Raw genomic sequence first — 26,965 nt, forward strand, 5'->3', positions numbered from 1 at the left:
AAAACTTTTCGCGGACCCCCTGGCAAAGTGCCACGGACCCCTGGGGGTCCGCGGACCCCCATTTGAGAACCACTGATCTAATCTACCGCTACACTACCCGGACCCCCCGAACTGCCTTTTTTTTTTTTTTTTTTTTACTTCACTTGGAAATCAGGTGAGATTAGACTGCTTAGTATCAGTGCTGAGTTGATTCATGTTTGATCTGGAACAGAGCAGAAATGAGATGAGCATGTCCTTTTCTCTCTGAGCTACTGTATGCATTAAAAAACAAGGAGAAACAAAAGGCCTAATCAACAAACATGTGGCCGTCATTTGGAGCAGAAGGCAAGACACTAGAGGGAGAAGACGTGGCAAGCGGAGAGCCAGAGGCAATAAAATGCTCATTAAAACACACAAGCATAGTAGCCCTGTCACAAATGGTGCTGGCATCATTAACAACACAGGGAGGAAGTTCACTATTTTGGCGGCAGAGATAGATTTGATAAGTTTCCAAAATGTCTATGGTTATTTGATTTCGGTCGTCACAGAGACATAAAATTCAGACTTGGCCCTTTTAATAAAAGCGCCCAACTGGTTTTGCAGTTGTCTAAAGATGAGCCAATCAGCCTCTGTCACCGTTTCCCTAGCCTTAGCTCAAATAGCTTTTGCTCATGAAGTAGTTTGGCTAATTCAGGCATGAACCATGGATTGTCCCTCCCCTTTACTTCATACCTTCTGATAGGAGCATGATTATCCACAAGGTAAGAAAAGCCATGACAAAAGAACTTCCATGTGGCCTCCACATCACTGATTAAAGCAATTATTTCCCAGTCGTAATGAAACAAGTCATGAAAGAAACATTGTTCAACAAAGGCCCTCAAGTTACATTTTACCATCACCTGACTGCAGCAATCACACAGTGGTCACTTACATGATTTGCTAAAACACCTGTCATGCTGTACCTATGTGTAGCATTTGTTAAGAACAAGTCAATTAAAGACGACTTATCTGGTGTGTGTAGGGCTCCCAGGAATCTGGGTAGAATTAAGTGAGACACATCTCTCAAAGCATCAGATGTTGGATACAGCCAGTCCCAATTTAAGTCACCGGTCAATATCATTTCACTTTATTGCAGTTGTGCTAGCAGTCTGCCTTGTTTCAAGATATTGACATAGTGTATCTAAAGAAATAACCACAAAACAAATGAAACTACAATGGAAAAAAAGTTGGCAGAAGTTGGCAGATTTCACTAGAAGGGTCAAGCTCTCAAAATGTTCTCAAAACCTTCTCCTAAACCCTTTGTGTACAAACCAGTGTTAGATTTTCTAAATCACACAAGGAAATACTTCGATAATATTTATCAAATGATGGTGTTAAAGGATGGTTTTGACGATTATCAACCCACTTTGTATCATTATAATGTCGTTAATATAAGCAGATGGGCAGTGTTTACCTTTCGCTATATGTTTTCCACAAGGAGAGCTCCCATTTCATCCTCTGGCCAAACGCTCCGCTGTGACACATTTTACGTCACAACGAGTCACAATGGAACTGCGGAAGCTCTGCGCCAGACGTGGAATCTGCTCCGAGGGCTGTTGTCTCGGCTCGCCTGTAGTTCACACAAACAAATGCACGCGCATCCACTCGCCGTTGCAGGACAACAGATGATCAGCAGCAAGTAAAAAGTAGAGTCCGCACACTGGGTAGACTTCATTCCCAGTTTATTTGTAATACATTAACATTTCGGTCATGGCGACCTTCATCACAACTCTGATTCTGATGAAGGTTACCATGACCGAAGCTTTTTACTTCTGTAGTTCGCACCCTGAAGATGGAAAGGGGACTGCTCCCTAGTCCGATACCTCACGAGTCCGACGACACCTCATGGTTTTGGGTTAGGGTCTGGGGGAGGTTAGGTTTAGGCGTGGGGGTGGGAGAGGTTAGGTTTTGGGTTAGGGTCTGGGGGAGGTTAGGTTTAGGCGTGGGGGTGGGAGAGGTTAGGTTTTGGGTTAGGGTCTGGGGGAGGTTAGGTTTAGGGTTAGTGAAAAACGGGGAATATAGAACCCGGGGAACATAGAAGCCGGGGAACATAGACATGATCCCCTGTCCAATGCCTCTTTTTTCGGACTCGTGAGGTGTCGGACTCGTGAGGTATCGGACTAGGGAGCATGCACCGATGGAAATCCCCCCCCCCCCCCCCCCCCCACACACACACACCCCTAGCTTAGACGATGAAGTGCAGCGTAGGTGTCAGAGCCAGGACATCTTAGCAGGCAGATTCCAATTTAGTAGCAGAAGAAAAAACAGCAGCACAATGAGAGGAAGATTCAATTATTGGAGAGACAGGTGTCCGTGTGAAAGTGTTGCCAGCTACTGTACCTTGACCCTGCTCACCCATGTTCTCTCTCTTTACCTCCTCCATTTGGCTCATTATCTCCCTCACCTCGTCTTTCCTCATCTCTCACTGCGGGGGACAGAACAGATGTTCTGTTCGCTCATTTGTCCCTGCATCGCATGTGATACCTCAGACACCGCTAATTGGATTCTAACAAAAAGCTTGGGAGGACGACGTACATGTATCGCACGACTGAGTCGCACTTTCAAAATGTTAGCTGATCAGTGGCTAACAGTAGGAGACCGTGGGTTTCCACATACTGTACTCTGTCCAGACCTTCTAATCCGCCCACTGCACAGAGTTGAATTTGGCTGCTCTTGGTCTGGCATCGTCATATGCAAATGCATTTTACCAGCGATTCACCGATCAGTGCCGAGGGGGACTAATGATTGGCAAATCAGTCAAAAAACAGCCCAATGGGCGGGACTAAGCCATTGTCAAGGGGTTGTCAAGACGTGCGCCGAGGAGTTAACCGTGGAGTAAAGTTAATAACAGCAATGGCTGCGGCCGCTGTCTGTATTGTATATTACATGTTTACTCTTGCCTTGTTTCTTTTTGTGTTGTTGTTGTTGTTTCAATGCATTACACTTTCTTCTGTTCTCTCCCTCCTCACTGTTTCTACCTCAGGTTTCAGGCAGAGGAGGAGACAGGTGCTGTGGGAGCCCAGCAGCCCCCCAGAGACCTGCCCTCACCTGGCGGAGTCCATCCCCTGTGAGGACCCTGCCTGCTATCTGTGGCAGGTCCAACCGGAGGAAAGATGCATTCCCACTAAAGGCTCTTGTGGTCCCGGGACCGTCATCCAGAATGTGACCTGTATCAACGTGGAAGGTACTGCCATCAATCAGTATTTTTATTTATTTAAAAAGAAAAGAAAATGCAGATACAAAGAAAGGAGAACAACAACAACAACAACAAACATTGGCCGGTAGAGACAGGAAACCCTAAGTGGGCTTATGCGGGGTCTGTTAAACCTGCAATAAGCAATATCAGACCTTAGAACCAATCCTGAAACTAGCTTTGTTTATACTGTACAACTGTTGTAGAAAAGCAATATCACACTCGAGGTCGCGATGTTGTTACTGTATCTCGTCACAGCTGTCATCATCTTTGACACTCGGCATTCGGCCTCGTGCCTACGACCGAATCACAGCCGTGACGATATCCAGTACAACATCGCAACCTTGACTATGATATTGCTTAAAGGGATAGTTCGGTTTGTTTGAAGTGGGGTCCTATGAGCTCTTCCCATACAGTCACTGTACTATGCAAAGCGATCTGGACATTGACCGCACGGTGCAAAGTTTGTCAGATTAGGAGATGCTCAGATTTCCGTGATTGGACCTGAAATGGGGCAGTATTTCACAGCATTTTAGTTGATTATTGCAACACCTTGTGGCCAATCAGAACTATATCTGTTCAGTGGCCATTAGTGCTGCCCTCTTACCACTGGAGCAAGTGGAGGCTTTGCCTCTTCTTCTGTCTGCTGATAGGTCACAAAGTTTGACGGTGTTATGTGAATCTCTTCTTGTTTTATAGTTGATCCTGTTTACAGATAGCCAACCTCTGTTATGGTATTCAATTAGTCCTAGGGTGTAAATGAGAGCTACGATTATTTGCCATTGCCCAGCACAAGCTCATAATTGCGAAATGTTTATCCCTTACAAATGACTTATTCAACAATATAATTAGACTCAAGCTAGTGCGGTTTGCAACTAGCTATATAAAAGTGGAAGCCATGGCAGAGTCATCAGTATGTGTTCCTGACATGCATAAAGAGATCAGTACCATTGTAATGTGTGAAGCATCAGGTCTAATGTGATCCATTGTGTTCAGCCACATCATCAGGTTAGCTGGATGACAGGAACATCAGCACAGACAGACATGCATTATTCATGAGGGACCATTGCCAGAGTTTATGGGAACAGAAAACACTAGCCTGATTAAAAGTCAGAATCACGTCTTCCACAGGCCTTAATTGCTCATCTCCATAGATTATAAACCTAATTGTGCCTTTTTTTGCCCGTGTTTTATTATTCTGTCACAATGGATTATGTGCACGTTTATCAGCAAGGCAGCGGAGGGTCCAAATGTATTTCCCAATGGGAGAGTCTAACAAGCTTTGACAAGACGACGGAGAACGCGAGCTTCGGCCGGTTTGGACGAAAGCCTTATGAAATTATATTTGCCGGTTCTATTGTTCTATTGTTGACTGTTGACAAGTTGTTGACTGTTGCTTTGTTAATTGGACTTAGCGGTTGAGCACAATGGGTTATAGTTTCACTCATCGTCACAGCAATGCAGGGCTAAGTTGTACGTAGGTAAAGCAGACGTCTGTAAGGAGCATCGATGCAACATGTAATCGACTTTCATATCTAAGCATTAGTCAAATATGAATATGAAAAGTTAAAGGCACAGCAGAAATTACACTTGTTATTATCCTTTTGATATACTTCCAATTCAGGATGTAACCTGCAAGTGTTGAGCGAGGTTGATTTGAAGTGAAGTGTCAAATTGTCATTACATGCAGGATTGTCCCTGAGACCCCTTGAAAATTGTTTGCTGTCATATAGAACTAAGCTGAACCCAAGGAAATTTGAACACTGTCAAATGCTATATTGCATCCATTGAATAATGCAATTCCATTCGCAATTACCATTCGCAAAAGACTCTTTAGCAGTGCCACCTCAATGCTTACAGTGAAAGAAGCATACAAGAACAAGTCACTGGACAATAGTTTCAATACACACTTCAAAGCCAGGTACCAAAGTGAATATATTGCACTTTCCCATAGCTTTCCCTTTCCCTGACATCACATCTCTCCAGCTGTTTGGGTTCAAGAGGCAGCTAAAGCAAATACATAAACTCTCTACAAACACCACTTCACACTGATGCTGACATGCTTGTGGATGCTGACCCCACCCACTCAGCTAGCCTCTCTGTAACCGGCCCTACTGCTGTAGAATAGGCAGAGACAAAAAAGGGATTATAAATCTGGTAGTTCCAGTCCTTGATTATTAATTCAATTCAATTGAATGTACAAATGCTGCTATTATGTGTCGTCTGTATCTGTTTTAAAAACGTTTATGTGAACTTGCACTTTGCCCAAGACAAATTTCCCTCGGGACAATAAAGTATATCTCATCATCTCATCATCTCATTTGTTGAGCTGCGTTCAAAGCCATTGTACAATCATCATCATCACTGATGACATCATCAGCAATGTCATAAATCTGACATCATCAGTGATGCTGGTCTCATTGGCCACACAGCAGCCGAGTTGCGGGCAAGGCCATGCAGCGGCCGAGCTGCGAATGCGAGCTGCAGGGGCATCTCAGCGAGCTGCAGGACGGGCAAGCCCGCTTAGCGGGCGAGCCTAGGAATCGAGCACGCGTATCGCGCAAGATCCCTAGTACTCTATAAACACACACCTGTGACTGCATCACAGTATTACTGTGCCATGTTGGCTAACATTACTGTAGCTATGCACGCTGCCTGTAACAACGTTCGTCAGCCTGAAAACGCCACTGAGTGACCAAAACATTAGCTTGTTGACCATTTTGAGTCACGCTCTTCCTTTGGGGCATTAGCTTTAAAAATACGTTATCCGGTTGTTCTTGTTGATATGTTTTTCTGGGCGTCTCTGATGACGTGCGAATGTTCAACTGACTGGAGGGGGGTTTGAAGGACTACATTGCATTGTGGAAGAACAATTATTTGTTATCAATATTGCATTTGTTGTGTTGCTCAAACCTTACCAGGTAGCAAGGGCACGGGAAGGTAGGTGCAGAGGGTGCGGCAGCACCCCCTGGTGGCAAGAGATGGAATTTTCTAAATTGTTGGATTTGACTGTCCTGTGTTTATGACACCAACAAAACGCATAAAAAAAAGCTTGTGCTTCCCAGCTCTAATCTTATTCCATACGCTCTCTCTTCAAAAAGTGTTTGATTTTCATCATAATCTGGTTTTCCATAATAATAATAATAATAAGTTCAGTGTTTATGCCTGTGTTGCTGTCTGTTGTAGTGTAAAACGATCTAAAGGGAGAGCAGGTGGTTACATAAAAGTGAGTGAGAAAAGGAGAAGATACTGAATAATGACATCACAACAGTATAATCCTAATGCTAATTTAAAATTAAATATTCCTCTATGGCTACAAGTCCCCAAAACTTAAAATTTTCTTCGGCGGTGTCCTTCCCTGTAGCACCCCCTACTTAATAATAGTTCCAGCGCGCCTGCCAGGTAGGCTAGCCTATGTGTAGCAACCGTTTCATAAAAGCAACAAGTATGTGAGGCTGTGATTTACAGTGATTTTACAACAGCTAACACTTTAAACACCTCTTATTAACTTATTGCTTAAGTGAATGATTCATTCAGGACCAGATGGACGAAGCACTAAAGGGGGAAGGAGGAGAAGGGACAACATGGCTACCTGTGCCTTATCTGATAGATAGGTCTTAAACAGACTGATCTGAGCAGCCCCAGTAATATATCATCAACATGTTGCATATGAACCGACATGTGGACGGCTCCTGAACAAGTCGTGTAATGTGTGTCGAAATCACAGCTTTGTTGTGTTACAGGATTCAAATCTTATCAAACTCCAGGCTAAGATGAATTCAAAAACTTCTTTATCAGTCACATAATCTAATTAGCTATTTTAAAGCCTCTTGTGCTGATAGGTAGGAGCCCCCTCAATAAATGGGATTAAATGGGCTAGTATACACAAAATTCACGTGGAAAATGAAAGCTATCTTATTTTTTTATTTTTTTAAACTTTTATTATCTGTTTTTACTGTAAAGCACTTTGTAACTTGTTTTTGAAAGGTGCTATATAACTATAGTTATTATGTATTATTATTATTTTCCTTGTGACTCTAAATTGCCATTCTGTAATTACTTCAGGTCGCCGTTACTTCCACTCTTAGCTCAATCTTGTCACTTATTGAACCTTTCATCGACATGATAATATTCCCCCAGCTGTGCGAATAGATTCTCTGCCAAGGTTACCTCACACGTAAAGCACAATCAACATTTGTGCAACTCTTATGTCCTCCCCACCCAGTGTCCCTCTCTGATGAATCAAAGTCAGCGGGGTTCCATCAGCAATATATCTCCACTAGCTGACTGTGGTCATATGGTCGCTGCTGTCATTAAAATGGTAATAACTTCGGTGAGCGATCTGAAATGAGACGACAGCCCGGCACACTGATCAATAGGAGGAGCCACTATCCACTGTAAAGCGATGTCCACTGTAGTTCAAGTTGTCCCCCATGAATACAAGCCCAGACGTGTTCATATAGAGCAGTGCTGACCAATTTGGGGCCCGCTGGCTAAGTTTGGCCCGCGCTCTGTTTGTTTTGGCCCGCCACGGATTTGGGATTTTTTTTTTTTTCTTTTTTTCCCTTGATTTTTTATCCAGAATGCAACTCGGGCAAGTTATCAGATATCTGCACTGATTGCAAAGGGTGGACGAGCTTTTTCATGTGGTGACTTTGTGAAACAGTGTCTGAATGTGGCTGCGGATACTGGGCCCTATTCTCCCACAAGCCTTCGGCGCTAAAACGGGCCTTAAACGCAAAAAAACGTGCCTTGCGCCTGTTTTGGGACGATATCAATATGGCTTTAGGCTGCCAAATGCGCTTTAGGCCGAATGGGCGTAGCGCAGTCCCAGAATGGGCCAAAGTGGGCGTGTCGGCGCTAAATACCGGCGTACTGCTATCTTCCGACCTGGCGTTAATTTAGCGCCTTGCGCCTTTGAAAAGCAGGCCTATTCAGTGGGCCAGTTGCGCGGAGCGCTCCCCTCTGGCTCTCTCCCTCCCCTCTGGCTCTCTCCTCTTTCACCCTTCTCTGTGTCACTCTCTCCCTCTCTCCTCACAGTCTGACAGGCACAATACCGACTGTCTCTGACTCCCTCGCTCAGAGTCCCATAGAAAAAATAAGCTGTAACTTCACTGCAATGTGAATGTCCCAACATGCATTGTGCCTCTCCATTTCGCTACTAAATAGCAACCAAATGAGCCGAAAACCTATATTAAGGGAGGATCTAAATAATGTGTAATGGTAAGACAACCTCCAATTGTAGAACATTTCAATATTGGACCAAATAAAACATAGAAATGAAAACACCACCCTATGTGAAACATATATGTCCTACTGGGGCTATAAATATCCCTTGTCGATTTAACGTGATTTAGATAAGTGACAGCGGAACGCGCTTCGGAAGCTTCTACTGTCATCTGCTATACTGTGATGTCCGCTCCAATAACTTGGCCCTACTCCACATTTAGTTTTACAATAAAAACACATTTATGCAATGACTTTACATAATGTAGGCTATATTTATGTGCATCATCCTTCCTGCAGCAGGCGAGAGAAAATGATATCTTTCTGGACAAACTTTCACCAATCTAATAGGCTATATTTTTCTAGCTGATGCATTTAGAACATTATTTTCACTTTGATCTTGCTATAGTGTAGCGTATTTACATGCTTGCAGTATTGAAACTGCAGTTAGATTGGTTTGAGAAGCATAATAATATGGAATAATAGCCTATAATGCAGACAGACAGACTGGATGAAGGGAGGGGGGGGGGGGGCAGAGCGTTTGGCTTTCGTCTGGTTTTGCGGGATCACTGGAATTGGAGCTAAAAAGGCAAGCGTGCGATTCGTTTATTGCAGTTATCCAATGAGCATGACGGTGCATAATTTTACGCTTAAAAGGCGTGGTTGTAATGCTTTAGGCTGCGTGTAGCGCCAGCACGACGATATCAAGTGCGCTGGTCCACGCCCACTGATTTGGGCTGCGCCAGGCGCTCGGCCTAGAAACAGCGCCGATGCAACGATAGGGACCACTGTGTTCACTCCTGAGTTGTGAATTAAGTCAAAATTCTCTCTTGATTACAAAGGTGGAAAATACAACTGTTTTTAACTGGGTGTTTACTGATTACGGGCCCTATCGTTGCATCGGCGCAGTTTCTAGGCCGAGCGGCAGGCGCAGATCAAAGCAGTGGGCGTGGACAGGCGCACTTGATATCGTCGTGCTGGCGCTAGATGCAGCCCAAAGCATTACAACCACGCCTTTTAGGCGTAAAATTATGCACTGTCATGCTCATTGGATAAGTGCAATAAACGAATGGCACGCTTGCCTTTTTAGCTCCAATTCCACTGGTCCCGCAAAACCAGACGAAACCCAAGCCTCTGATCCCCCCCCCCCCACCTCCCTTCATCCCGTCTGTCTCCATATATCGGCTATTATTCCATATTATGATGCTTCTCAAACCAATCTAACTGCAGTTTAAATACTGCAAGCATGTAAATACGCTACACTATAGCAAGATCAAAGTGAAAATAATGTTCTATGCATCAGCTAGAAAAATATAGCCTATTAGATTGGTGAAAGTTTGTCCAGAAAGATATCATTTTCTCTCGCCTGCTGCAGGAAGGATGATGCACATAAATATAGCCTACATTATGTCAAGTCATTGCATAAATGTGTTTTTATTGTAAAACTAAATGTGAAATAGGGCCAAGTTATTGGAGGGACATCACAGTATAGCAGATGCCATTAGAAGCGCGTTCCGAAGCGCGTTCCGCTGTTACTTCTCTAAATCACGTTAACTCGACAAGGGGTATATATAGGCCCAGGAGGACATATATGTTTCACATAGGGTGGTGTTTTCATTTCGATGTTTTATTTGGTCCAATATTGAAATGTTGACAATGGCAGGCTGTGTTACCATTACACATTAATTTAGAACTACCTTTTATATCTATTTTGGCTCATTTGGTTGCTATTTAGTAGCGAAATGGAGAAACACAATGCATGCTGGGAACTCAGAGAGAGAGAGAGAGAAGGGTGACAGAGAAGAGGCAGTGAAGGCACAGAATAGGCCTGCTTTTCAAAAGCGCAAAGCGCTAAATGTACGCCAGGTCCCAAGATATCACTAGGCTGGTATTTAGCGCCGACACGCCCACTTTGGGACTGCGCCACGCCCATTCGGCCTAAAGCGCATTTGGCAGCATAAAGCCTATTGCTATCTTGCCGAAACAGGCGCAAGGCACGTTTTTTTGCGGTTAAGGCCCGTAATAGCGCCGATGGCCTGTGGGAGAATAGAGCCCTAAATGTTTAAGCTCCCCACAAATGCAGATGTTTTTTTAAATATATATAACCAATTGCAAATTATTACAATTACCAAACAGATAAAAAGTAGATTATTATATTGAAATGTTATTTTAGATTTAGAATGTTAATTTTCTATAAAACACAATACATTTTAATGTCATTCCACAACGTTTATTTTTGGCCCTCGGCCCTCCACCCAGATCGAGTTTTGGCCCTTCATGGGAAAGAATTTGGGCACCCCTGATATAGAGTAATTAAGGACGGCATACTTTTTTATTTTTTCTTAGTTATTCATTTATCAGCCTTCAACCTGGATAACTGTGGTCTCATTGTGCAATGCAATTTCAAAACAATTAAAACCTGTTACTTATTCGTACATCAGCAATCGATTAGTGCTTATCTATACAGCTTTTCTGGTCCTTATATTTACTTTTAAGTAAATTGGCCCTCAGAAACCTGAGTCTCTCCATCCGTATAACTGAGACCATTTTCCATCAACCACAGCTGAAAAGAAGGTGGAGAGGGTTACTTCCATTCCTTCAGAATGGGTTTCTTTGGTTTCTGTGTCAGAGACTGTTGCACAGCCGTAGGAAGGAGCAGAGAGGATTCCGAGCAGCCGAAGATGGCGAGTTCTGCCCATCAAGGGTATGATTAACAGCACAGATTTGCCAGTTTCCAAAAACTCTACTCTTCTCAAAACCACCTGTGTCCTTAAGGCCAGTATTGATGGAATTTTCCATCAGTATTCTTAATCTGAATATGAACATAAGGGTAGCACTGCCACTGAATTGCAAGAATTGGAGGCAATTTCCCAACAACTATGATCTATAGTAGGCAATGTTCTTTCATTAAAATTATGTTTGTCATTAGCTAAGATCCAAACCCTTGAATCCCCCCCGCCCCTACTAAAATATTAGGGGCATCCTGAGTTGCAGCTCCTCCTTCTCCACAATCTACATCTCACCTGTCAAAGCTTAACTCATCTGCTGCTCTTCATGTCCATCGCCTGCTTTGTAATTGGTGGAGATTGAATAAGGGAAATCAATTGGGGTTAATAGCTTTTCCCTGGGTTCACCTCATCAATGTACTTCACAAAAAGAGTAAGTGTCCCTAGTGTTTTGCACATTGTATTTTCTTGTTAAATCTGCACGAGCCAACTTAGCAGATTTGCAATGTTTGATTTAGGCTGATGGGTGGATTTTTACACACAAATCTGACCTAGTGCAGCAAATAAATTTCACAATTCATGGGACCTGATGTAGTTTCCTCTGTGGGCGCCATGAGTTCAAACCTTTTGCTCCTGTGATCGGACAAGAACTAAAATAATCGCTGGGCCAGGCGATGATGAATTCAGGAAAGGTGTCCTACAGATAGCTGTGTGAGTATCATGGATCATACAATCCAGTGTTCATGTGGTTGACAAGCGAACATACTGTAAGTGTGGGGGGGGGGGGGAGTGATTCAGGCTTGCCCAGTATGTTTTGTCCCATTTGCCCTACCCCCCCCCCCCCCCCGCCCCCACTGCTGCACTTGCCAGCAGCTGCCTGTGGAGAGCGGATGTGGATACTAACTTTTAAGCGAAGGCGAGGACTTTTCCAATTTTCCCATACCTGTCTAAATGATAATAATGAAGAGGATTAACTGGCGCGTGGGTATGCAGGACAGAAATCGTGTCGAAATGGGATGCAGGAGGCAGTGGTATGGTATTATATCTGAGTAGGAGTCCCAGCTAAAGATCCATGTATTAATAATGCAAAAGGACCCCTAGGGCAGCCATCTATTTGCAGAGCAACCCACCCACCCCCTCCACACACACACACACACACACACACACACACACACACACACACACACACACACACACACACACACACACACACACATAGGTTAGGATTCCCCCTCTGTAAGATAACTCTCTGCGAGTTCAGACTGGATGTATTCGATTATACCATTGAAAGTTATATCATGACCATACTGTAACCCAATGTTCCCAGGCAAAGGATTTGTGTGTTTTGTTATTCTGTCTACCTACCGTATCGCCTCTGATCTTCAAGCAGATTGATTGCCGAATAATCGGATGAACGGATAAATAAACAGAGAAGAAATAGCAAATATCTCTGGCAACAATACAGCTAAACAGCTCTGCTGAAGCAATGAGAAAACCTGATTTATTTTACATGATGATCCTTACAAGAATAATCCTTCATTGCCCTGGATTTATTAGATTGATTTTAAGGACATACAGTATGGGTGATGTTGCTTTTAGCCAGGCGGCAAGCTCGGGCTTGGACAGATGAAGCCAGGGAAGTGATACTAAAAGCGGTAGTTCCTCGAATGACCACTTGAGGCTGGCTCCAAAAGGGAGTCATTCCCCGGTCACCCCCATGTTAAAATGCCCGACTTTACAACAGGGTTAAACATGTTTACAGCCTGGTTCAAAACATGGTTTTGGTCTATAGTATATAGTTAATTTCACCTTTCATAACAACTGCACGGGGGGTGAATTTTTATAACTCATCCGTTTATACTAAAATAGACGATCGAAAAGACTGTGATGTTTTGGCCGTGATTGACACATCGCCTGTCCAGTGATCGCGCAGCTTGCCGATCACGGACCAATAGCATGCGAGCTGCGGCTCTGTGGAAATCCCTGGTCTCATTCTGTCTCGCGTGACCAGCGCAAGAAGGCCAAGATTGCGACGGCCACAAAACGGCAGTCCAAAAACCAATGGGGGACTTCGTCCATATTTGTATATGGTCTATGCTTTGAGCTCATGTTGGTGTAGAGGGGAGAGAGTGCAGATGTGTGATCTGTGGTGCCAGGTGTTACCACAGAAGCTCTATGGAGTGGATAGCATTGTGTTGATAATATTTTTTCCCCCTGATTTTTTATCCCATTTTTATGCCCCATTAGTGCTAATTTTTTATTTATTTATCCTGGTTGCTGCTCCACCCTCTGCGGATCTGGGGAGAGCTGAAACTGGCTCCATGCTTCCTCCGAGACATGAGCAGTAGCCAACCGCTTCTTTTCACCTGACAGGGGAAGCTTCACCGCTAGGACATAGCACGTGGGAGGATCATGCTATTCCAACCAGTTCCCCTCCCTCCGAACAGGCGCCCCCAACGACCAGAGGAGGCACCACTTCAGCGACCAGGATATTGCATGTTTTGGTGAGGAGTTCCTGTATGAAGGAAACTCCCAGGGGGCATGGGGAGAACATGCAAACTCCACATAGAAAGGCCCTTTTGACAACCCGCACTCGAGGACATGCGGACGGGCACGCACTCCTTCAGCGCTCACAGCGTTCCAGGTGGGAATCGAACCCAGGACTTTCTAGCTATGAGGCGACAGCGCTACCACTGCGCCACCATGCCCCCCGCAGATAGCATTGTGTTAAATTACCTTTCTGGCCAGGTAGCTTAGCAGACAGTAGCTCTTCTGACTGCGAATCGTTCTGTGATCAATGCCGTGGTGACCATATGAGTCATGACACTGTTGGCCTTGACATCTTCTGATATTCACTGCCCAGTCGTGTTCATAGACAGCTTGACATAACACACAGTTTGGCAGTCACATTGGAAGTCAGGTCTTTGACAACAGTGGCTGTGAACAGCTGGTTGCGTTTCTAAATGCACAACTTGTCTGTCTCAATAGAATTAGTGGTTCATGTCTGTGCTATGTTGACTGGAAACTGATTATTATGCCATTGATATGACGTTTGACCAATTTTGTGTTTAGATTTCACCTGGTAACTGGTAACCTGGTCACACTACGAAACCAAACCTGTCCTTTTCACCATTATCCATTAAAAATGACATGGCTAAAAAAAAAGTAAGGTTAGTATCATGGGGTTTCAAGGGATTTATTTGTCAGGGCACTAATAATTATAATGCGTTTTATGCATGGTTTACAGGGTTAATGAGTTATTCATGGAAAGTTCCTGTCTCCCTGAATTTAACATTAAATTATTGAGTAAGTAGGAGTCAAGAATTAAGGATGTTTTGACGGGGTCTCCTCCATTAATAACAATAATAATGAATTAATTTTAAATGGATTTTACATGAACTAAGGAGTGAAATCATGTAAATGTAAGATTATTTAAGGGATTACTTTGAGTCAACTAAGCATTACCGTCTTGTTGCAAACACATCTGACTTGCCCACTAGCTTATGTACATGTACAGTATGTATGTAGTAAGCTAGCTTAGGTAATGGCTATTAGGCTAGCTAGTCACATCAGTTGTTTTGCCAAACATTTGCTTCGTTACTTAGCTAACAGGCTCACTGTCCTTGTTTTTTTCTGTGTAAGTACAGTACATTGAGAACAACGTAAACCAAAGTCAAATTCCTTGTATGTACATGTATACAGTACATACTGTATATAGCCAATAAAGCTGATTCTGATCCTAGCTCTTCAAGTTACAACTCAGAGTATTTCGGAGTACTAGGAAGTAGGAATCATGCGTGCCCTGCAGCTCACCGAGCTGGCCCTGCAGCTCGCATACACAGCTCGGCCGCTGCGCGGCCTCAGCCGCAGCTCGGCTGCTGTGTGGCCTCGCCCGCACTATTGGCATGCACAATTGCTCAACTTTGCGTCACTGATGACATCACTCACTGATGACATCACAATGATTTCACAATTGCTCGAGTGAACCAAAAACCACAATTGCTCGAGTGACATCGCTGATGATGTCACAATGCCTATGACATCAGTCATGTCACTCGAGCAATTGTGATGTCATCATGTGGACTCTACCTGAGTGATGTGATGTCACTCGAGCACTCCATGATGTGATCAGTGATGGTCACTCGAGCAATTGTGATGTCATCAGTGAGTTATGTCATCACTCAGTGATGCGAAGTTGAGCAATTGTGCGCTGTGTATGCCAATAGAGCAGCTGAGCTGTGTATGTGAGCTTGCGGAATGGACGAGCTGCAGGGCGGGCGAGGCCACAGTATACACTATATATAAACTGACAGGTTTTAGAATGTTGCAGACCAACACTCTTTATACAGTATATATAAACTGACAGGTTTTAGAATGTTGCACACCACACTCTTTATACAGTATATATAAACTGACAGATTTTAGAATGTTGCAGACCACACTCTTTACAGTATATATAAACTGACAGGTTTTAGAATGTTGCAGACCAACACTCTTTATACAGTATATATAAACTGACAGGTTTTAGAATGTTGCAGACCAACACTCTTTATACAGTATATATAAACTGACAGGTTTTGGAATGTTGCAGACCAACACTCTTTATACAGTATATATAAACTGACAGGTTTTAGAATGTTGCAGACCACACTCTTTATACAGTATATATAAACTGACAGGTTTTAGAATGTTGCACACCACACTCTTTATACAGTATATATAAACTGACAGGTTTTAGAATGTTGCAGACCACACTCTTTACAGTATATATAAACTGACAGGTTTTAGAATGTTGCAGACCAACACTCTTTATACAGTATAAACTGACAGGTTTTAGAATGTTGCACACCACACTTTATACAGTATATATAAACTGACAGGTTTTAGAATGTTGCAGACCAACACTCTTTATACAGTATATATAAACTGACAGGTTTTAGAATGTTGCAGACCACACTTTATACAGTATATATAAAATGACAGGTTTTAGAATGTTGCAGACCACACTCTTTACAGTATATATAAACTGACAGGTTTTAGAATGTTGCAGACCACACTCTTTATACAGTATATATAAACTGACAGGTTTTAGAATGTTGCACACCACACTTTATACAGTATATATAAAATGACAGGTTTTAGAATGTTGCAGACCACACTCTACAGTATATATAAACTGACAGGTTTTAGAATGTTGCAGACCACACTCTTTATACAGTATATATAAACTGACACGTTTTAGAATGTTGCAGACCACACTCTTTACAGTATATATAAACTGACAGGTTTTAGAATGTTGCAGACCACACTCTTTACAGTATATATAAACTGACAGGTTTTAGAATGTTGCAGACCACACTCTACAGTATATATAAACTGACAGGTTTTAGAATGTTGCAGACCACACTCTTTACAGTATATATAAACTGACAGGTTTTAGAATGTTGCAGACCACACTCTTTACAGTATATATAAACTGACAGGTTTTAGAATGTTGCAGACCACACTCTTTACAGTATATATAAACTGACAGGTTTTAGAATGTTTCAGACCACACTCTTTATACAGTATAAACTGACAGGTTTTAGAATGTTGCACACCACACTCTTGCTAGTGGCTGCAAGTTTCAACTCGTCTCGTCGTGAATCTTTGGTGTAAACTCGCCTTAAACAAACACCCCTAAAGAACACCTCAATGGCCCCATTTCAAAAGTATTGCTTCCAACGCCCCCAACGTTCTCTCAACGCCCCCTGGGGGGCGCTACTGCCCCCGTTGAGAAACACAAGGGCAAAGGGGGAGAGCATGTGGGTGGCTCATCTTTCCTGCTGAACAGTACGTTTCATGGAGTTTTCAAAGGAGGAAAAAAAAAACGTTCTACTTTGCAATTCCGATTTAAAGTTTTTAAGCATGGACTTGCTGTATCTCATTGTCCGTTTTCACTTTGAGGTCGATTCTCACACACTACTGTACACGCACCTCTCTCCATTATGTGCTCACTTAATGTAAAAACATGAAACTTTTACAATTACTTCAGTTAGGTGAGAGACATGCTGAGCGGAGACAATGGAGTCCCACGCAGCTTGAAATGTCACTTTCAGTTCAAAACAATTATGTGAAGTATCAGAAAGTTTCTTATTCGAGTGCTGCAGCCTCCAGCTCTTTGCTCAAGTGGGCGTATTTGCAGATATATAATCATATAAATTATTCCTACAGTCATAGAATGAATTCCCAAGTATGACTATTGACTATTCATGGAAGTGTGCGTTCGAAATACCAACTCCATCATGGTGATTTTCACCTGTCGTAAACCACAGGGTCACCAAATTGGCTTCAGCACCAGTGGCTCCTGCATTAGATTACTGGCTTTCCTAGGGGAAGTTAAGCAGGTCTGGCCTACTGTAGAATACTCCTTGGATGGGACTGGGAGACTGGTGCTCGAAGTGGTGTTGGAGGACCAGTAGGAGGTGCACTTCCCCTCTGGTTTGAATAGTCTGATTAATAATCTCCTCAATGCCCCAGGGCAGAGACAGGGACTCTGTCCTGTGAGTGAGCACTGTCCTTCGAATGAGACGTTAAACCGAGGTCCTGACTCTGTGTGGTCATTAAAGATCCCATCGGCACTCTTCGCAAGAGTAGGGGTGTGACCCCGGTGCCCTGGCTAAAATATACACACAGGCCTTCCTTCATTCATGGCCACCTAATCATCCCTCGTTACTTAATTGGCTCTTTCAGTCCTCAAGTCTCCACCATGATAGGCTGATGTGTGGTGAGCGTTCTGGCACAAACTGGCTGCCGTGCATCACCCAGGTGGGTGCTATACACATCGGTGGTGGATGAGTTGAGTTCCCTCCCCTGATATGTGAAGCGCTGTGTCTAGAAAGGCACTATATAAATCCAATCAATTATGATTAATATTATACATTATTCCCCATTCGTGAATGTTGATGGCAGGAGTATCGCTTTATACCAAATTATGTTTTCCTTTTTCAAAATCTCCAAGATGTTTTCAGTCAACGAGGAGCATTTTTGAGTTGTTCTCTATTTGGTAACTTCAGCCAGAGGGCTCTCCACCTCATGCACTCCACCCATTAAAGCAGTACTATACAAGTATCCCATATAGTATAGCCTGCGGTACTCTCCCATCCTTTCTATCAGGCTGCGGAATCCTGCTGCACACACACCAGTTGCTTTGATGGCTGCAGATCTCTGCTGCTTTAAACTTTCTGGGTGGAAGGTTGTCCAGCTCCCCGGGGGAGTTCTTCATATCTATCTGATGAGGCGATACGTCCATGTGCTCTTTCCCCACTGCCCTCGTTGGCGTGAGGGATATTCACTTGGAGAAGAAGGGGGAAAAAAGACAAATTGATGTCAAATCGGCCCCGGGGTTGTTATTGTTAAACCATAAGTCTTTGATGGAGTGGCAGAGTTCAAGCGAGTTAATAATACCGCTTGTGTGTGAGAGCGTGTATCCGGAAACACGGCTTCGGAGGCTGCTGGCATTGTTTTGACATGACTTTCTGAAATGGATCCTTCTCTTTGCAAATGTGAGACTGCACAGAGAGTGCTGCCCTGCTCCTGTAACTCTGGACAGAACACACAGAGTGCTGCCCTGCTCCTGTAACTCTGGACAGAGAGCGCTGCCCTGCTCCTGTAACTCTGGACAGAGAGCGCTGCCCTGCTCCTGTAACTCTGGACAGAACACACAGAGTGCTGCCCTGCTCCTGTAACTCTGGACAGAGAGTGCTGCCCTGCTCCTGTAACTCTGGACAGAACACACAGAGTGCTGCCCTGCTCCTGTAACTCTGGACAGAGAGCGCTGCCCTGCTCCTGTAACTCTGGACAGAACACACAGAGTGCTGCCCTGCTCCTGTAACTCTGGACAGAGAGTGCTGCCCTGCTCCTGTAACTCTGGACAGAACACACAGAGTGCTGCCCTGCTCCTGTAACTCTGGACAGAGAGTGCTGCCCTGCTCCTGTAACTCTGGACAGAGAGTGCTGCCCTGCTCCTGTAACTCTGGACAGAACACACAGAGTGCTGCCCTGCTCCTGTAACTCTGGACAGAGAGTGCTGCCCTGCTCCTGTAACTCTGGACAGAACACACAGAGTGCTGCCCTGCTCCTGTAACTCTGGACAGAGAGTGCTGCCCTGCTCCTGTAACTCTGGACAGAGAGCGCTGCCCTGCTCCTGTAACTCTGGACAGAACAGAGAGCGCTGCCCTGCTCCTGTAACTCTGGACAGAACAGAGAGCGCTGCCCTGCTCCTGTAACTCTGGACAGAACAGAGAGCGCTGCCCTGCTCCTGTAACTCTGGACAGAACAGAGAGTGCTGCCCTGCTCCTGTAACTCTGGACAGAGAGTGCTGCCCTGCTCCTGTAACTCTGGACAGAGAGTGCTGCCCTGCTCCTGTAACTCTGGACAGAACACACATAGAGTGCTGCCCTGCTCCTGTAACTCTGGACAGAACACACAGAGAGTGCTGCCCTGCTCCTGTAACTCTGGACAGAGAGTGCTGCCCTGCTCCTGTAACTCTGGACAGAACACACATAGAGTGCTGCCCTGCTCCTGTAACTCTGGACAGAACACACATAGAGTGCTGCCCTGCTCCTGTAACTCTGGACAGAGAGTGCTGCCCTGCTCCTGTAACTCTGGACAGAACAGAGAGCGCTGCCCTGCTCCTGTAACTCTGGACAGAACAGAGAGCGCTGCCCTGCTCCTGTAACTCTGGACAGAGAGTGCTGCCCTGCTCCTGTAACTCTGGACAGAGAGTGCTGCCCTGCTCCTGTAACTCTGGACAGAACAGAGAGCGCTGCCCTGCTCCTGTAACTCTGGACAGAACAGAGAGCGCTGCCCTGCTCCTGTAACTCTGGACAGAGAGTGCTGCCCTGCTCCTGTAACTCTGGACAGAGAGTGCTGCCCTGCTCCTGTAACTCTGGACAGAACGTAAAGCAAAAGCTTTATTCCAGAGCCTGTGCTTTATTCAGGCATTAATGTTTCAGTCGGGCTATTTTGCCCCCATTTCAGAATGAATCACAGTGGAAAAAATCCATTATCATTGAAATATAATAAGGTAATAAGAGATCTAATTATGTCTTTACTTATTTACTGAGAAAAGGCTCTGTGACTTCTGTACCTAAATACACTCTGAAAACAGTAACTTTATTGAAGGACACTTAACAAAGCCACAGTCCTTCTCTTGAAAGAAGACTTAACTGGGAGTTTTGATACATTTTCCATAACATGACTGCGAGATGAAGGTTGAAGGATAGCTAAAACTGACTCAGAATACCAATGGGATGGCCTTATAATATTCATTAGATACAATTATATTCTAATTGTCTGTGACAGTGTTTTCCACGTCCGCATAAGTTTATCTTTCAGCGAGGGAGGAAAATCATTCTCTGAAAGGATAAAAAACTTTCTGCAGTTTCCTCCAATCTAACATGAAATTTAAAACGGAAATTGTTATTGGATTCGTAATCATGCTGCAAATGATAATGACAAAGTCGCCAAACTGTAAAATCATTTAAATCAGGAGAGACTCATTCTTTAGTGAACAATTATTTATTTGCACATGCACAATTTTTCTCTCCACCAGGCGGAAGGCCTGGAGGAGATCATGTGTTCGGTCGTGTGTGAGAGTGAGTGAGTGTGTGTACTGTACTGTATCTGTCAGTGCGCAGCTAATCCCACATCCTACTGGACCAATCAGCCTCATATTTTCGTGGCGGTGGGTTCTGATCAGGGGAAGGTCATGGGCAGGTTGTAAAGTTCTGGAAACCACCTCGAAAGTCCTGGAAACTACCTGGACACCACCATCATTTCTGGCCAAGCAAAAGCCGCAGTTGTATTGCTTTGTGCCTATTTAACCCGGCCTATGCCGGCTGAGCAATTACACAGGTAACGCTACTTCCCCAAAACAGAAGACACAAACAACTGGATTCATAATCCCTTATAAATCTCTTTAATATTGTCATGTCTTCATAGGTAACATCATGAGAGCTGGCCGTGTTTCCCGTAACACTGCCCTTCGCAGTTGGTTTTGGTCTAGGTTAGGTTATGGTTAGGTGCAGTGGAGCCTGGCGGAGATCTGCACTCTACTGAGTGCACTTTTCTAGTTATAAGAATGTGAAAAGTCCTTGGCGATTAGACTCCATTGTGTCAGCATCATGGGTGATTGTAAAGGGGGTAGTCTAGCCCCTTTATAATCAATCATGATGTCTTATTCTACTCTAGGCTTCACTACCCCGGGTAGAGCAGCCGAGAGTAGAATAGGATCATATCCCCCTATGGAGTCTAAACACTGGTGGTGGTGGTGGTGGTGGTGATGATGATGATGAAGAGAACTCTTAGATCTGGGTGGATGAGAAGAAGAGCAGGCTTCTGGAAATCTCAGACGTGGGCGTCGAAGTGATGAACTGGAGGTGAATGGGGTGGAGGGCTGCTACAAATCGCACTGAAATGACAACCGACCCGCACAAGAGAGGAGAACAGCTTTTAAAGTTGCCAGCTAAGGCGTGCTTGGCTGATAGGAAAATGTGGCTAGCTCTGATTGGTTTAGCAAAAGCGCTAACATCCCCTAATCAGCTGATACAGGCAGGAGAGCGGGGAAGAGGGAGGGAGAGGAAGGAATGAATGAGTAGCGAATATAGTCTTCCTGCTTGAACTTACGCTATAGGCTTCATTACCATCTCCACCCGCTGCCCTTTACAACCTCATACTCACTGTGTGCTTCCCTCAGGAGCTTGTTACAAGAGGTCCGTTTCAACGCTGAAAACTGATTCCCACATTTCGCTTATTCCTCATCCTTGCCTCCCCCAGGCGAGGAGGTGCCCGGCGGCCGGTGTGCGGATGACCCTCCCGCGGCGGAGGCAGCCTGCGAGTTGGCCTGTCCTGGAGACTGCGTGGTCGGCTCTTGGTCCCCCTGGTCCCCCTGCTCCCACAGCTGTGCCACCAAGAGCGCAGAGGGTCGACAGAGCCGCGCCCGCCATGTGCTGGCCCTGCCAGGGAATGGTAAGGCTGCATTCCCTCTGACTCTTATCCAGGAAAGATTGACCGGGAAACCAGGTGTTTAGAACAGCAATGTAAAAGCTTTCATGAACTGAGTATAGGTTGAATTATTGTTAAATGAATCGCCAATAAAGTGCAGCAAAATGGAACTTTATTTATGTGAAAATGCCGCATTTATTACTTTAAGACAACTTACTTACTGGTGATTGGATTTTTCCAACGCTCATGGGTAACTTCAGTCAGTCTACCGGACAGTACAATAATTTCCTGAGGGACTGTGGTAATCCTGGACCCACACAACCAGTACAGCAAAACTGGCAAAGCTCTCATCAAGTGGCTCAAATGTGTTTTGTTTGTAACGTCAGATGCTAACTGCTCCTGCACTCTCTCCACTATTTTCTCTATTTTTCATGGCACCTGTTTTGCTTAAATTGAACACACTTGCAGTTGCACTTTGCTGCTGCAACCATCTAATTTCCCCACAGGGACCATCAATCATCCACTCTGAAGACATCAGAGTCAAGGGGTAATTTCAAAATCCAGTAATTTCAGTCTGAATTTTTAGACAGAGAAACAGTAGACAGAGAAAATCACTGTCATCTTCGTCCCAGAAAGGATAAAATTCCCATGGTCCTGAGGTGCAAAATCACGAATGCCCTGGGCATTTGGGTGTACCTAGAAAGGAAGGACATGCATAAAATAACGCTATGCTTTGGGAAATAATAATCCGAAAAATGAACAAATCCCGCATGACTCCCAGAACGCTGTTGGAGTAACCTCACCTTACCAGATGTTTGTTTCTTCCCCACAGAATATTTCACAGAACCATTTGGGAACTCGCTCAGGAAACCGTTTAAAAGGGGCAAGCACTTTCAAAAAATACCTGATAGGTGATTGGATGAACCAAGTTTATCATAGGCTCGCTTCTCTAGTTTTGTTTTTAGATATGGTTTTGTCCAGAATTCTGTAACTATTGTAGGTAGAGCAATAACAGAGAAACTATGATCAAAACAGTCATTCTTCTGCATTGTCTAATTGTGTTAACTTCTTGTAAATTAAATAATGCTGAAGTTTAACAATACATCAAGTTGATGTGGACCTCCTGGAGCCCCCTCAAGGACCCCTGGTGAATCATCTTGACACATCCTGGTTAATGACAGGTGGAAGGGAATCCTCTGATAATGAACACTGAACTATGTGAACTGAATGCCTCTTTTGTACTGTATGGCCTCCTGGCTGGGTGCTCTGCCATCATCTACAGTATAGACTAACTCACACAAACATCACTGAAAAACACAGGAATGATAATCCTGTTTGAGCCAAAGCGTTCACCAGAGCACCTTCACAAACACCGCAGGTTTACTTTGGCCCTAAAAAACGTTTTCGTGAGATGTCTGAGATTCCTTTTGACATTTTTCATCCCCAAAACATCTTGAAGGGCGGGGCGACCATACTCCAAGAGCGACGCTGTGCGTGATTTCAACTCCGACAGTAGAGCTTTGGCAGCACGCTACCACCAATTAATCCCTGTAACCGAATGCATATCTGCAATACCAGCTGATAAATTAATCTCACAGTTTAAGCCATGTTCCAACACAGTGTTGTTTATTACCATGTTGCTGGTTATCTCCATGGCTGGCAGAGGGGCTGTGTGTGTGTGTGTGTGTGTGTGTGTGTGTGTGTGTGTGTGTGTGTGTGTGTGTGTGTGTGTGTGTGTGTGTGTGTGTGTGTGTGTGTGTGTGTGTGTGTGTGTGTGTGTGTGTGTGTGTGTGTGTGCGTGCGTGCGTGCGTGCCTGTGTGCGTGTGTGATTTGGCTGTGTGATTTGGCTGTGGCTCGGTGACATGCCCTTCTCTGTCTCAGTGCACCTTTGGGCACTTGTGCACCCGCCATTCTCAAAATGACACCCATTGTCCACCTCAAAATGAACACTCCCCCTGTTTCATTGTTGATTTGAGTTAAGTTGTGGACCAGTGATAATATCATTCATGCACAAGTGACATCACTGGTCCACGACTCAACTCAAATCAACTCAGTAACTGTCAAACTAAATGAATGCCTGTAAAACTGGTTACGCTTCTCGGATATGTGTGAGATCATGTGCAAAATAAATCAGCATTGTTTTTCGGCGAAGTTCTCCTGGACACAAATAATGGTTAAATAACAACGAGGCTATAAAAAGAGAGATCCCTGAAAACGATTGCTGTAGTGTGAGTGTAGTGTGAGTGTAGTGTGAGTGTAGTGTGAGTGTAGTGTGAGTGTAGTGTGAGTGTAGCTCAATTCATTAACATCACGTTAGTCTACAAGTAATCAATCATGATTTGATTCGTTTCCAAATTTACTGTAGGTTGTGACAGCAAACTGTCTTGTCTTTTCTCTATAGTTTTTGCAGCTGAACTTGTTTTCTTACTTTGTTTTGCTGACTAGCAGTAGCAAAAGCAGGAGCAAAGCATCTGATTATATCATCATTATCATGTGACGAAACTAATACCATCTAATCGACCAGATATGTAAGCTAGTGCGCTATTATCACTTTACAATAGTGTGGTGGCAAAATGATCAGTTCCCAGTCACAGATGGCACAGAAATGAATCACGTCTGTTTAATTCTGTTGAGACGGTTACGTTTAGAGAGGCAATTAGCTGTTGACCACAAGCTTTTGACCGCCAATATGGTCTCCAGAGGGTTTACAGTATGTCACAAGCTCTCCACTCCATAGGCTCTGTAAGATGTCATGTGAACAAGCTCCCGCGTTCTCTTGTGGAGCTTCTCTCTGTTAACTATACGTTTCTTTGATGCTGTGGCTCTTTCATGTGTGTTGACGGCCAGAAGGGACGGAGTGCCCGGCCCCTCCGGCGCTGGAGGAGTGGAGAGTCTGCAGCGAGCATCCGTGCATGGTGTTCTACTGGGAGGCGTCGGCGTGGGGCCCCTGCGTGGAGGACGACTCCGCCTCCATGAATCTCAACGAAACCGGCTTCTGGAACGTGACCCCGACCTGCGCCGCCGGCGTGCAAATCCGCAAAGTCAACTGCATGAAGATGAATGGCGGACAAGTCATAAGTAAAAGGTATGTCCTCGACCGGGCTGCAGCTTTCCACCATGCATATGTATGTGACCCCCGCAGCCTTAGCCTCCCTTCAGATCCCAGACAGTGCCTCCTGTGGGAACGGCATGGTAAATGATAGGTAAGGAGTAAAAGAGCTTTCTAAAAGCAGGGGGAGGAGTTGAGCGATGATCATGTTTCTCTTTCACAGAAGTCACTTAAGAGCACCGTCTCCATTTTCTAGCAGCATCTTATTTGAAGGGATGCACACAGCGTATGCTTTTATTCACCGCCGGATGACCCAGAGGACCTGATGTACTGCGAAATTCTACCCCCACAGTGTTTTGTATATCAATGCTCACATTGTGCTATCTGCCTATGTTTAGGATTTTTATTGATATATTTATTTATTTATTTGTGAACCTGAGATCCATTTTGGTTATGCTCCACCATTATCTACTCCTCTTTCAGCAATACAATCTCAAACACTGCTAAAGGCTTTTGTACTGTGGCTATAATGATGTTATAGGCCCACACCAGGAAGCTAGATTTATAAATAATTCAGCAAGTTTGTCCTTCTTTCGCTCGATATATTATTGACAGGGCCATAGTGTGTGTTATGGAGAGGCATTTTTCATGTGCTCGTCCTATCCACCCACAACAGAGCTTTTAATGAAACCTGTCACTTTGTGCTCCGCCAGCAGAGCTCACGTGTACAGCATGCCGCTAGTTCAATAGCGTCTTTAGCATTGCTCTGGCCGGAGAGTGTTCATTTGATGGGGCAGCACCACACACATAGCCTTGCCTGTTACTATTCATCATAGTTGCTTTTGACTCGGTGTGTTTTGCCGTGTCAAGCTGCCTCTTCCTGCGGCCCTTCTGACCTGTGCAATGCTAGACATGCACAAGGTTAGCGTGTGCCCTTGCGGACGCAGCACCGATATGACATATATTGAGCCTCATATGGTATGATTAAGACACCAGAGACATCACACACTCCGCTAGCATAATGTCTTTGAGACTGAAGAAAGGGACAGAAGATTTTCTTTTTTGTTTTTGTCTTAGTGAGCTGTTATTTTCAGCTTCGCCTCAACATCTCGATCTTAAACTTTGATTGTGGGAATGTCCTTCACATTTCTGAGCAGTTCCCATCTGAGGAGGAGAGGATTGTCCTGGATTGATTTTGTGTGTGTGTGTGTGTGTGTTAACTTCAGTCAGCGAGCACATCTAAGCGTGTCTTCCTAGCCAGAATCTTTATAACCTTGGGTCAATAAAAGGTTAATGTTAGTGTGTTTCTTAGAACGGCTTCCTACCTGAACTCCCTCATTCAGGTCTACACTCTGCTAAGGAACGGCACGGCACCTGATGCTGCCACCACAACAAGGCCCTGCAGTAATTCTCTAACCAGGCTCTTGTCTTCTGTGGTGGAAGAAGTTGACTAACTAACTCCATTTTGATCTACGGAGTCCCTCTCGACAACTTCTCACCTGATGGACTGTGTAAAAAAACACACACAACACAACACGCATCACCTGGTTGTTGAGTAAAGGGCTTCAGTCACAAGGGAGAAACTGCGAGGTCCCGTTGGATGGGGGAGGGGGGGTATTAGATTTTTGCATCGGCGTGCTAAACCCCGCCTATTCAAGGTTAAGCGATGCACAAATTAAACGCCCCCAAGGGGCTGTTTCACAAGGAATACAGCATTGGTAAATGGAGAGAAAACATTTGTATTTTAAGACCGCGTAATTGTTGAA

The 26,965-nt window shown here is 44.5% G+C and overlaps 1 protein-coding gene across 1 annotated transcript in view; it reads left to right on the plus strand.

Moving 5' to 3' along the window:
- The window catches only part of thsd7ba (thrombospondin, type I, domain containing 7Ba), a gene marked incomplete at both ends in the record, with an annotated part of 184,365 nt that overhangs the window by 65,023 nt on the left and 92,377 nt on the right, over positions 1 to 26,965 (plus strand). The window contains 3 exons of the mRNA XM_083641453.1: positions 3,002 to 3,202; positions 21,982 to 22,173; positions 24,998 to 25,235. Of these exons, the coding sequence (XP_083497579.1) occupies positions 3,002 to 3,202; positions 21,982 to 22,173; positions 24,998 to 25,235 (631 nt within the window). The remainder of the gene's footprint in view (positions 1 to 3,001; positions 3,203 to 21,981; positions 22,174 to 24,997; positions 25,236 to 26,965) is intronic.

The sequence above is a fragment of the Poromitra crassiceps genome (genome assembly GCF_964638095.1).
Source record: "Poromitra crassiceps genome assembly, chromosome: 8".
Classification (NCBI taxonomy): Eukaryota; Metazoa; Chordata; class Actinopteri; order Beryciformes; family Melamphaidae; genus Poromitra; species Poromitra crassiceps.